The sequence below is a fragment of the Corvus hawaiiensis genome, chromosome 3, assembly GCF_020740725.1.
Source record: "Corvus hawaiiensis isolate bCorHaw1 chromosome 3, bCorHaw1.pri.cur, whole genome shotgun sequence".
NCBI lineage: Eukaryota > Metazoa > Chordata > Aves > Passeriformes > Corvidae > Corvus > Corvus hawaiiensis.
Window position 1 is genome coordinate 24796490 of NC_063215.1, and position 12467 is coordinate 24808956.

The 12467-nt window shown below is 43.8% G+C and overlaps 1 protein-coding gene across 3 annotated transcripts; it reads right to left on the reverse strand.

Annotated features, from left to right (window-relative positions):
- Positions 1 to 1461: 1461 nt before the first annotated feature.
- Positions 1462 to 11336, reverse strand: LOC125323348 (glutathione S-transferase). Of its 3 annotated transcripts, none has more exons than XM_048298212.1 (7): positions 11278 to 11336; positions 8022 to 8128; positions 6580 to 6631; positions 6231 to 6363; positions 5522 to 5663; positions 2553 to 2684; positions 1462 to 1801 (listed from the first exon to the last, which is right to left on the reverse strand). In XM_048298212.1, the coding sequence occupies exons 2-7, from the start codon at positions 8106 to 8108 to the stop codon at positions 1679 to 1681; spliced, it is 669 nt and encodes a 222-aa protein (XP_048154169.1). In that variant the 5' UTR covers positions 8109 to 8128; positions 11278 to 11336; the 3' UTR covers positions 1462 to 1678. The 3 variants fall into 3 exon arrangements, with proteins under 3 accessions (XP_048154169.1, XP_048154170.1, XP_048154171.1); XM_048298213.1 differs by lacking the exon at positions 11278 to 11336 and adding an exon at positions 11060 to 11248; XM_048298214.1 differs by lacking the exon at positions 11278 to 11336 and adding an exon at positions 8777 to 8876.
- Positions 11337 to 12467: the final 1131 nt, after the last annotated feature.

Here is a 12467-nt window from a genome sequence, read left to right on the forward strand (position 1 = left end):
TTTGCTTGTGAATGTTGGTATCAGTCACCTCCAGATGGTGCCAGGCTTACAGGTGATTAAGCTGGTATGTTACGGATTTCAGACTGGAAGGGCACCTGCACTCACAAAATGCAATAGCAATGTCCTGTGCCAGTCTTTGTGATGGTTCCTAAATCATAGCACTTGTTTGGAAGAGAGGAACTGTTGGAGTCTCCTCTCCCCGCCATGGAGCCCTGGGAGAGGGGCCCTGAGGGCACAGACACGGGGCTTCCCTGTCCCTGCTCAGCCTCGTTCCCATTGGTTGGTTTGTGTTCCCTGCGCGGGCAGAAGGACCCTTGGTCCGGTGACTGGAACAGTTCCTCAGCAGAGCTCCGGCCATGCGGCTGGAGAAATAAACATCTCTGAAACATCTAGCAAGAATCTGTCTGTCCATATATATTTCCTTTCCACGGGACTCCTGGTTTGATATATGCATGTTGCAGGATCCCCACTGCAACAAGGAATAGCCCAGTGAAACGAGTACTGTGGTGGGCATGGCAAAGCACTGCTTCCAGCTACTGAGGTAATTTTAATGTAAACCTGTTTGGAACTCAGCAGTGCCCAGGTAAGTGGGGCACTTGTGGTTTGTACCTCTTGAGATGCACGTGGCTCTTCTTAGGCACAAGTCAGGAAAGGAGTTAACTTTGCTGGGCAGTAATTCATTATGTACACGGGTTGACTCTTGCCTAATCAGTTGGGAGTCCTACTGAGGAGAAACAGCTAAGTGCAAAGAAGGATGGTTTATGGCAATGTTCATAAAGGAAATAGTGATGGTTCCCATGAAATTAGGGTAAAGAATTTGACATAATAGTGCATGCTTTAAGCACTGTTGAGGTGAAACTCACTTACTGAAAAAGTAAGCAGCCAGGGCACTTTGCCTCGTAACTGTGGGAAGTGACTGCAGAAGGTAAAACCTTAAAAAAAAAACCACTCAAGGGGCATTTGCCTCACTGATCAGCCAGCCAAGCAGCAAAAAGAAGAGCAAGGGAATAGGTGCTTTCAGTGGATGAAAACCACATCAGGCCAATTAAACAAAGGACTGATCTTTCCTTGAAAAAATCACTCCTAAGAGATTCATGTGGGGATTAGAAAAGTTTCTTACTTCTGCCCCTAAACTTAAAAGGATCATGAGTTTTGATTTTATTTTTAAAGGTTTTATTTACTCAATTTTTAAATTGCAGCTGTAAGCAGAGAGACAGCAGTGAAATACAGTGGGGGGGGGGGTGGGGGACGACAGTGAACTTTCTAGGAGACCATCTAGAGAACCAACCCAAAAGATTTTACCCTGAATTTAAATGACTTCTCAATTTTCATGGTGTGGCTCCTCTCTATTGCAGTTTATAAAAGGGGAGTTTGGGGATCATGTGGCTTTCTACAGTACTCCGGAAGCTACAGCTGAAACATTTTACCCTACCAGGCATGCACAGTAATCAAACACACACAAAGTATCAGCATTTTTTATTTCATATAACGACTTCATGAAATACTGCTTTCTGGACTCAACAGGTCCAAATCAGCCTTTTACTCTAATTTAAAAGTGTATTCACAGTGTATTGTTTCAACACTGACCATATGATGCAAGTTACACAGCAAATCTATGCAATTTAACCTTACAAAGCAAGCTCTGGTAATATACTACGGTTGGGTTATCTTCATCAGATTAGATATTGAATATTTTCCTCACAACAGCAACAAGCTTCTCATCTGTTGGTGGCTTCCTCTGGCTGCCAGGCTGCAAGAATTTTTTGATTGTTGGAATGTTGCTGATTCTTCCTTTAAAAGCCTGTAAAAAGCAACAGTAAAGCCAGTGAGAGTAAGGAAATTATAATTCCATCCTTCATAGTTTAAAGATCAGGTGACTTGGATTTTTACTTGTCAGACATACTTTGTTAAACAGAGAAAGGTAGTAGCTTTTTCTGATCTATAATGCTGGTGCAATGAAGTTTACCTTCGTTTCCCAGATGGGAATGGGAGAAATTAATATTAAAGAGTTAAGATTCATCTAGTAAAAAGTGGAAGGAAAAAAAGAAAAAACAAAAACCCATATCCTGAATCCAAGTCCTGCAGATATATTTGAGAAAAAAAAAAAGGCAAGGACAGGAATACCTCAGTGCAAAGCACTACAGAAGTCAAGACATACAAAACTTAACTGCTCTTTTTATATGATCTCTTAAAAATTTAATTTTGCTGGCAAAAAGAAAAGAACAGGAACTGCAGACACACCAGGCCACTGACTTCCCTTCCTGATGCTTGTTGCTGTGTTTGAAGACATGAAAGTAGCAGTTAAAGAACCAAATTGGTAGCACTAGTGAGTGAATTGCTGGCAGCTGAGAACAGCTGGAAAAAGTAGAGCGGGAGAAAGGTGAGTTCCCAGCAGCTCTGGGGCAAGGCAGTGCACTGAGTGCAGGTTTTTGTAGTCAGACCAGAGAAATGTCAGTACAATGGCTCAAAAGACGTAAACACCAATTAACTTTTAACAACAGTCAGTGAAATTTGTTTGTTACCTTTCCTATTGAGACCAGATGATTACTAACCTGTAGCAGAGGGAATGCAGACAGTGCATCAGGCTTACATTCTTCTACCATTAAAATGGCTTCCAGCAAATGGACATCTGCCCAGCTTAATTTATTGCCAACAAGATAATCCTGTCCATGATCTTCTAAGGCCTATAAAATATGAACAAATTTTTAAGAAGTCACATGGGATGTAACAATTTTATCTAGGTATTTCACTGCAGACAGATTTCTAAAAAAATACAGCAGAGCAAAGCCATGCAAGAACCTATGAAGTTCGAAAGTTATAAATATTCTTTAAACAAAAAAATTAAATCAGAATTCATGTTTCAGTGTGCATGATCCTATCTCTCACTCTAACCTACTGCACCAGGTAGCTGTATAGCAAGTCCAGTACCGTAAGAAAGACTTAATCACACAAACAAGACTAAAGTAATTGGAAGAAGTAGTCAGGCCAGTTTATGTGTAAGCACACCTCGAATTTTTAAGAAAAAGGTTAAGTTGTTTCAGCAAAATTTGAGAGTGCTGATTACAGTTTGAAATAGGTCCAGAATGAAGGAATACAGCCTTCTTACCCTTTATCTTATAAGGAAGGATTCCTTTGTGGCAAACTGCTGATGCAGAAATCACAGCCTGCCAAAGCTACTAACAGCTGTAGTAGACAAGTTGAGGTGAACATTTCAGCACAGCTTCAGAGCAGTTACTAGCTCTCCAGCTGCAGACTATCTGTCTTAACTATCTACCTCTCTGTCCTGAAGACTGTCACCCTCCTGTCAGGAGCTAGAGAAGGGCGTGTCTGTGCCTAAGTCACACTAAGGCTACTCTTAAACAAGTAAATTGCAGTAAGACATCGGTCTGTAACTTTGGAAGGCAAGTGCTTCTCCAGGCCCATCTGCCAATTTTACCATAGAGGCAGCAATCACCGGCAGAGTCACAGCTAATACCTTCACGTAGTTATTTCCTACACTGCTCCAGCAGGGTCCACCACAGCTTGTTTATCTGACCTGTATAAAAACTCCCAAACAGCATCAGAATCTGATTGCCTGCAGGGCTTTACACTGCCTTCTGCTGCTCCATCTGGCTGCCGAGGGTTTAAAGTGAACACTCACAGCTAGGGATGTTTCCTGTCAGCTTGCTGAATGAGTAACACATAGACTGCAAACCCTGATAAGCTGAATCAATGGACATCTTAAACAGCTGGTACAGAAAGAAAACTATTAACCATTCTAACAAAATTAACTAGGCTAAAATCATGGAAAAGTTTAGCTGTGTCTTTACCACATGCAAACAAGGATTACTTTAAAGACTCTCCTACAGGGAGCATACACACTAAAACATATCACAACAGGAGTTTATGCCACCTAGACACACACTTAGAGAATTTTGGTGCATTATTTTTTATTGTTTAATAACTGAAAATACTTACCAGACTTCTAGTCTTTGAAACATTGATGTGAGTAATCAATATCTCTCAGCACAGCTCTCCCTTGCTATGGCAGTGGATAGATGGGAACTCTGCTTACAGAAGTGCTGGATTATGTAATTTACATCATTATTTTACAGGGCAGCCTCTGTGGGTTTTGTTTGTGCAATTTAAGGCTCTAATAAAGTGGAAGGACATGAAATTGCATCAAGTCCTGGACTTCAGCTGCCTGGTAACCAGGGATTCAAGCTGGAAACCCAGCTCAGCTCTGAAACAACACAGCTTTGTACCCTTGGCAGATTTCTGAGGAGACCACTATGCCCTGAAAAAGCACTGTGAGAAGGTCTGTACAGCACAACCACATATGGCACAAAAGGAAGACTTACAAACAGAAGCAAACTCATGACATGAGGGTCACAGCTGGCTCAATTCAAACAGGAAAATTTTAACACATTAAAAAATTAAACTATCCTTACAGGAAAAATAAAACAACAGAACAAACAGCAAATTGGTAGAAAATGGCAGTTCAATAACATCCAGGCAATGTTCCAGGGAGAAGAAAAGAACAATCCATCCCCTCCTGACCTACTCTTCCCTAGCCAAGAAAGCCTCTTCATGTGCTCTAAGGGGATGGCAAGCATACCAATGCCTTCCCTCACAGCTCAGGCTAACTCCTTAGTGCATGCTAGCCAGTAAATAATTGCTTTATGCTTTCTAAGCTACATGTATCCTGTTTGCAGAGCCTCTCTGTGCACACCTAAGGATGCCACGTAGCAACTCAGAGAACAACAATCATAGTCTCTAAGTATAATACATTTAAGCAATGGATTTAAGGAATATCATATAATTGGATCCTTAGCTGTAAAGCACAAATATATTTAACTCTGAATAGCAAGAATAAAGGAGGCTGAGTGGGAGACCTTATTGCTCTCTACAACACCCTGAAAGGAGGTTGTAGTGAGGTGGGGGTCAGCCTCTTCTCCGGGGTAACCAGTGATAGGATAGGAGAAAATGGACTCAAGTTGCACCAGGGGAGGTTTAGATTAGATCTTAGGAAATTTTTATTCACGTAAAGGGTTGTAAAGCACACAGTCCAGGGAACTGGTGGACTCACCGTCCCTGAAAGTGTTCAAGAAACATGTGGATATGTCACAGGAGCACACAGTTTAATGGTGAATATGATCATGGTGCTGGGTTGACAACTGGACTTGATCATCTTAGAAGGTCTTTTCCAACCTTAACAATTCTATGACAACACATTACACTTCCAGGCAGTAAGTACTGAAGGCTGGCACAAGTACAGAAATGGTGCATTTATGCAAAATGGTGGGAGCCATCAGCCACTAAGAAAAGAAGTACAGCAAAGAGACCCAGTACTGAAACCAGCTGAAAATTATTTTGTGGCCCTCTTCTCACATTGCTGAATACTGGCTCCATCATACATTTCTAGAGCTGTACTGTCACTTGCCTTCTAGAAAGTACATGTGTGGGGAGGACAGGGGAGTGGGGTATGAGGGGGAGCCTGGAACTCACTCTCTTTGTGAACTACTGGTGATTTGCCACTTACCTTTTCATAAACAGGAAAGTACCTGGTTGTAGCTCGTTCAATGATTAAGGCAAGATTCTTTTCTTTTGTATCAGCTGGTTGAAAAGGGAGATACATGATCATTCCCATTAGGTCTGTAGTTCCCTCCACGTACATATCAATCCTGAAACAAATACTTTTGTTCAACATATATCATTCAAACTTTCCGTTTTGATTATTTTCCTGAAACACAGTGCTGAAGTGATCACTGAATAAAATGCTTATTAGTGGATGTAATGTAAGGCACTGGTTTATTTTCTTGGTTCTTCCACTTTGAGACAACTTCCAGTTTTTTTCAAATAACAAATTTTAAAACAGGCTCACAGTGTATGCAATAAGCAAGATAAAAGGCTGAAATTAATGTATTTAAAGTGGAATTCATGCTGTTTTCCACTGATAATCTATTCGTTTATGCTGTGGGAGGAAAGACTGCATATGCAAACCACATTAGGAAAAAAAAAATAATTTTGAGGTCTAATCATGAGAGGATGCTGGCTACCAATTGCCAGCCCAAAATAATCTCCACAGTCTCTGGAGCTGTCCTTCCATTCTCACAAAATAAACCCTCAATAGTAAGTGACAGTCTGTTAGGCATCATCACCTTTACATGCAGATACTTCACAGCAACATTCTCTCTGTAAATATTAACAATCACAAAGGAGTGTTAGTAAGTGGTGCACTGTTACCATACCAGGCTCTCTCCTTCAGGTCCTTCCCATAGAGGTTGTACTTTGCTGCAATGTAGCTGAGGATGGCTCTGGTCTGCACCATCCTCATCCCATCGATCTCCACCATGGGCACCTGCTGAAACAGCAGGACTCCATCTACGGAAGAAAAAGGAGCAAGCTACTCAGGCTGCTGAAGGAAGAGACGTGGTAAGAGACCAGGACATTTCTGATTCTCAGGGATGAAAGCATCTACAAGGAAGCAGCTCTTCTTTACAGGTCACATTATACTGCAGGTCTTCAAAAAAATACCACCTGTTGTTTTTTTGTTATATTCGTGTGAATTTATGTTTAGAGTACAGTTTACAGACTCACCACTGCGCAATTTTTCTAAGTCTTCTTTTGTTTCTATGAATTCTTCCTCAAACTGAAAAGCAACAACAGAAAGCACTGTGTCACTCCAAAGGCAGTGGAGAAGTGGAAGGATGTCTGGCAGTTAGAGTCCACCTCTCCACACCATTCTCCATACTCTTCTCATTGTGTTGACCCTGTGGAGGAATCCATTCAGTGCCAGTAGCTGGGTGAGCAGCAGCAGTTCCAGCTGCTCGTGGAGTTCTGGGAGCCCAAGGCAAGAGCTGGGAACTGCCTCCCTTTGCACAACAAAGGGCCCGGGGACCTGTGGCACTGGCCAGGTGAGACACAGCAGGAGCCGATGACTCCAAGCCTTCACTTAGACTGTAAGGATATAAAAGATCCGGGGTTTCCTTTGTTCCGGGTCCTTCCCCAGGCACCAGCTCGAGCTGTTACTCTGTTGTTGCACCACGATTTAAAGACTGATGGAGGGGCTCCTGGATGGTCAGACAGGAAAGTTTCCTTAACAGACCCCCTACTTCATCTCTGTTCCAGCAAATAACCCAAGACTATGGTGTCCCCAACTCTACAGGACTGTACAATGCATTATGCTCCAGAAAGAACTTCCTCATTATAAAGACCAGACTACTTGCCTGCATGAACCATTAACAAACACCAAATCATTCACTTAAAAAGCAGCTGATGCCACATGAAATATTGAGATACTTTCTGTAAATTGTGCCTCTCTTACACAGCATTTATCTCCCTCTTTAATCCACTGGATTTTTTTTTTTTTTTTTGAATGAGGACATTTGAATGAGGACAAGATCTTAGTTTCCTCAGCACTCATGCTCTGGAAATTTTCTGTCAGCAACATTCTCAAGTGAGCACCATTAAAAAAGCCTTTTATTTCCAACAGAGTATAAAATAGTTTCAAAAAACCATATTCAAACAAAAACTTATTGTAGAAATTAAGATGCCTTAGGATGGTCTTCACCTGATGTGAATCTAAATAGATCCTCTAACACTGCCTTTGGGGCAGATCTGCTGATTTATCCTACTCAGGTCCTGACCCAAAGAACAAAAGGCACTTTGTTTGGAGAGAATGTTCAAAAGTTTTCATGTGGCATGCATGATGTTTCAGTGGAGAAGACTCATGAGATACAGGGAAGTTATGAGCATTGAAAAAAAGCCACAGTTTTGTCTGTAGCAACAATTTACTCAGTTTAAAGTATGTTTCAAAAATGACACCCATCAATTCTCTTTGTATGTTAAAATCTCTTTACTGTACAACTATTGCTCAAGGAATACATGAAATACAACACAGGAGTGTATCACTCAATCTAAGCATTCTGCATCACAATATATGATGATGTGCATATCCCTAAGCACAGATGCAATTGGGAAACCTTTCCAGAGAATACCTGTTTTAATCACAAATCACTTTATAAAAAAAAGGTACAAACCTCAACTCCAGCTGCTGCTAACAGCCATCGGATTGATTCCATCCTCCCCCTTCCCTTGGTGTAGTGCAGCTTGGGTTTCCCCGCCATGATGTCAGAGTTCTTGTTTCCTGATAAAATCAAGGTGATGATCTTATAGGAAGCATGCTTTAAATTAGCATTTTGAATGTCCCACTCCAAACTACTAAATACAGTTGGATGAATGTGGAAGTAGAAGAACAACCAAGTCCTACACACTTGTGCTTGATGCAACCAAGTTTCCTGTGGAGTAATGGAATAAAAGAAAAACTACACACTATCAGAACATGCAGCCATTCAACCACATCATGACAATAAACATCTCCTAAATCATATATTAATGTCATTTTAACAGCTTACTGGTGTTTTACAACCAAAGCAGAACTGTGGGGTATTCCTGAATTAATACATTTTTAACCTTGCAGTGATGCAATCTCTTCAGTAGGTGTTGGGCTTTGTGACATGTCATACCATACCTGAAAAATGTACTCTATCAAATGAATGGCCTCCAAAGAACACCAAACTAGTGGCACCAGCACTATTTTCACCTTTCTCATGACAATTCAGAGCCCGGTGCTCCTGTGCCTTTACAAATATGCTTTTAAAAGCAACATATTTCACCAGGCCTACTGTGTTCCCTATTTAGCTAGCTCTGCTACAATCAAACCATAAGAGGGATTTATGTTCTTTCTGCCCTGAAAACTTAACTTTAAAATCAAAACCAAATGAAAGGAACTGACCTCTGTTGCGCAGATAAGGCGTGGGCAATGCCCTCAGCAGCAGGGGGCTCAAGTCAGCCCATCAGATGATAGCACTGGGATGAAACACTTTGTCCTTTCAAATTTCCCTACCATGTGCAGTCACATGCCACTGTATGACACTGGCAGCTGATGTGAGCTTGCCTGATGCTGGAAACAAAGCTAACGCTGTACTCTTATCACTAATGGGTCACAGAAGAATGAAGCAGATTTCATGAGAAGACAGAGTCACAGACTAACAGAATGCTTCTTTGTTAAGATAAGGGTTTATCTGTTCACAGGCAGGCTTATTTATGCTTGCATTGACTTCACATTACATAGCTGAGCCACAAAGTCAAAGTGTTGGCCATAATCCCAATCAATAAAGAGGCACAAACAAATAGAACAGTGACATGGGAGATTGCATCCTTGGCCCTCTCTACTTAAGTCCTTTGTGTTGGGTGCTATCTTCAACAGGCTCCACAGCAAACAGCCATCACTCTGTTAGGAACTGAACTCACAGGAGAAACAGGTGCCCCCATCCAAAATGCAGGTCTTCAAAACCACTGCTCAGCTTCCACCTAGCCCTGGCCGTGTCCCCAGACACCTGAGTCTCTAGTAGCAAAGTTCTCCTGATACAAAAAGATGTGCTTGTCAATAGATTATGTCTTGACTGGAGCTGTCATCTAATCTAGCACTGCTGGATGCCCAGCTAGATTCCTGACACCTGAAGAGCAACAAGGCACTCAGAGAAGTGACTTAGCACAGCTTCCTTACCAGGCCCTACACACGTAAGACCATGACCTACACTTCATTTCTACTTCCCATGTATGACTTACACTATACCAAGTAAGAGAGCTCCTGATCTTCTATACTTCAGAAATACTTCATTCCCTGATGCTCAAAAAGTAGGTCTCAACTCCACTCCATCAAAGAATAGCACTAGAACCCTCACAGACTGGACAAACACTCTAACCTCCAGCACGTGGGATCAAGGCTGGGAAATACACTATAAGGACAGGCTAGCATTGTAGATACAAAAATGCTGCTAGCGAGGATTTTCTTGCTATTTTCTAAGTCCAAGAGAGACTTTTCTCTCTCACAGAAGAGGTAGCGGAGTATGTAAACAACCAAGCCACCTGCAACCTTGAAAAGTCTTGTTTATGGTATAGTAGAAAAATATTTTGACAATGGATGTTTTAGGATTTTAGCCAATCACCCCAAGGGGTGGCTGATCCTTGGTCCAATTAGACTATGAAGAAAAAAGTCTATAAAAGAGTTTGTAAAATAATTAAATAAATCAATCTTGCTGCACAATTCCTGCCTGCTGGATCTTCTCCCCTCCTCCTCCCTATGGCTGCGGGACACGGTGATATACCCTAGGGCCCAGGCCTGCGGTAATACCAGCATATGCAGAAAGCGCAAACTTCCTTGACCTCTCCTCAAAGCAGAGCTGGAGCTGATAAAATTCAACCCACCCAGAGCCAGTCTCAACTCAGTGTTCCACTCAAAACAGCCGTGAATATCTTCCCAGGAATGCACTGCTAAAGGTCTGAATTTGGGGTTTAGGCTGAATACCTACATAGGGCTGCAAAGTATTTTGGTGACCCTGTTATGGCTCTGTAATGAATATCCCTTTGTAAATAGTGAGGAGTCATTTTAAAAGAGTCACAAAATTGGTAAATTGTCTTTCTTGAATAGCAATAATGGACCTGAAAATTAATCACAAACTTTCTTGATGTTTTAGTGCATCAGACCTTCCTTGGACCACAGCCACGCAGGCGTCAGAGAGACAGCTAGTGCTGCGATCGCTGCATTAAAAACTCCCCACGTTGTTTTGTACAAAACAATTCAGGCACCAGCCTTTCAGTGAGAAGTAAATTAATTTAGCAGCGAGCTCACAACCTGATCCAAGATCTTAAACTTTCTTCCTAATTGGATATGGGCCTCACAGCAGTTCTCTGCAACGCTCTGTTGCTCGGACCCGTCCCGCACGGGGCTGTTCTACCTCGCAGCAGCACCGCGCTGCACCGCCCGGCTCGGCCTCCGGACCACCTTAAGGCTGCAGCTGCTGCTCACCAGCGGCTGCTTTCCACTGGGGCTCGGGCCAAGTCTGGATCCGGAACGCTTCCTTCCACCGCCCGGGCTAGGAGGAGTGTCCGGACGAGGGGAAAGGTGAAGTGCCCCCAGAGATTGCAAAATTTGCACTCCAAAGAGCAGTTCCTCTTCAGCTTCACCGCTGATCCTACCCAGAGCCAAACACAACCCTCCTCTGTGCCCACTCACCCGGCCTGAGTCCCTGCTGCCGGAGAGAGGCTGGGGAATAACCCCTGGACAAACTCCCTGGAGCAGCACGGCACGACGTTCCTCGAGGGCTAGCCGGTCTGTCACGCACCTCGCCCTTTGCCCTCCAGGCAGGAGCCCTGATCCCGGCAAAATCCACACACTCCACCGAGCCGGCACCGCCCACCCCCCGCCGCGACCCTCGCCCGCCGCCGCAGTACCGTCCGCCCGGGCCGCTGCACCGCCACTGCACCGTCACTGCACCGCCACAGCACAGCACAGTACCGTCACTGCACCGCCACAGCACAGCACCGGCACAGCGCCCGGCCCGCCGCCACACGGCCAACACGCTCCTCTCGTCTCCTCGCCCCGCCGACGCCGCCCCTCGGCCCTCCCGCCCCGTCAGGCGGCCGCTCCTCCCTGGGCTGCGGCCGCGGCCTCTCCGTGCCCACCGCCCGCCCCGCCGCCAAACCGCCGCGCCAAACCCTGCCACCGCAGCTCAGGGAAAAGCCACCTCGGCCTTGTCCCTGCAGTCCTGCGGGGTTTCTGTTCCAAAATGTAGAATATGTAAACATTTTCTTGAGAAAGGATGTGCTTTGAAGTTTGATCTCTGTATACTTTCAAGCTTAATCAACAAGAAAGAAGTTTTAATCCGTGAAACAGAGAGCAGCTACCAAACAAGGTCTAAGTGATATCCAGCTGTTGGAAAGAGTCATTGCTTGTCAGTAGAATTGCCTTGTTAAGGGCTGAACATGTTTTAATGATCTCAGACCTAGGGGGAGTTAACAAGGCTTGGGAAGAAGGATGTGCCTGTGATAGTGGATACAAAGAATGCAGAATTTACGGGCCACGAGGGCATTTGGCAGAACTCCCAAGATAAGGAAGAATCTAATAAAGCCCACTCAGAAACTGTGCTGAGATCAGCTCTGGCTGAGTAAAAGGTAATTCCGGAAGGGAGAGATTCCCCCACCACTGACTCACAGCCCGCCAACTCAAGAAACCCAACTCAAAAGAAGAGAAAGACCAAGCATGTGGACTAACTAGCATGAGAAGAGGGAGAATAATTGACCAATAGAAGATAGAATAGTAATTATTAAGAGAACTAGGTAACATGTAATCAATGAACATTAATGCCTTTGCTTGCTAAAATGAATAAATAGTAAGAAGTTGTGCTTGATTTTTGGAATACCACCAAGCAACCAGGCTTGCACAACTCTGAAATAGAGAGTCAAAGTCTCTCTCAAATGTGTAATTATTGGTTCGTTGTGCACTGGGTAACAAGCCCGGGTTTTCTGGTCAACATTTTCACTGGGCTGGCTCCGAGGCAGCCACACCTCAGGGACATGGCTAGGACAGGAGTGGGCAGGGGACAGGCTTGGAGACCCCCGAGGCAGCAGTGAGCAGCAGTGAT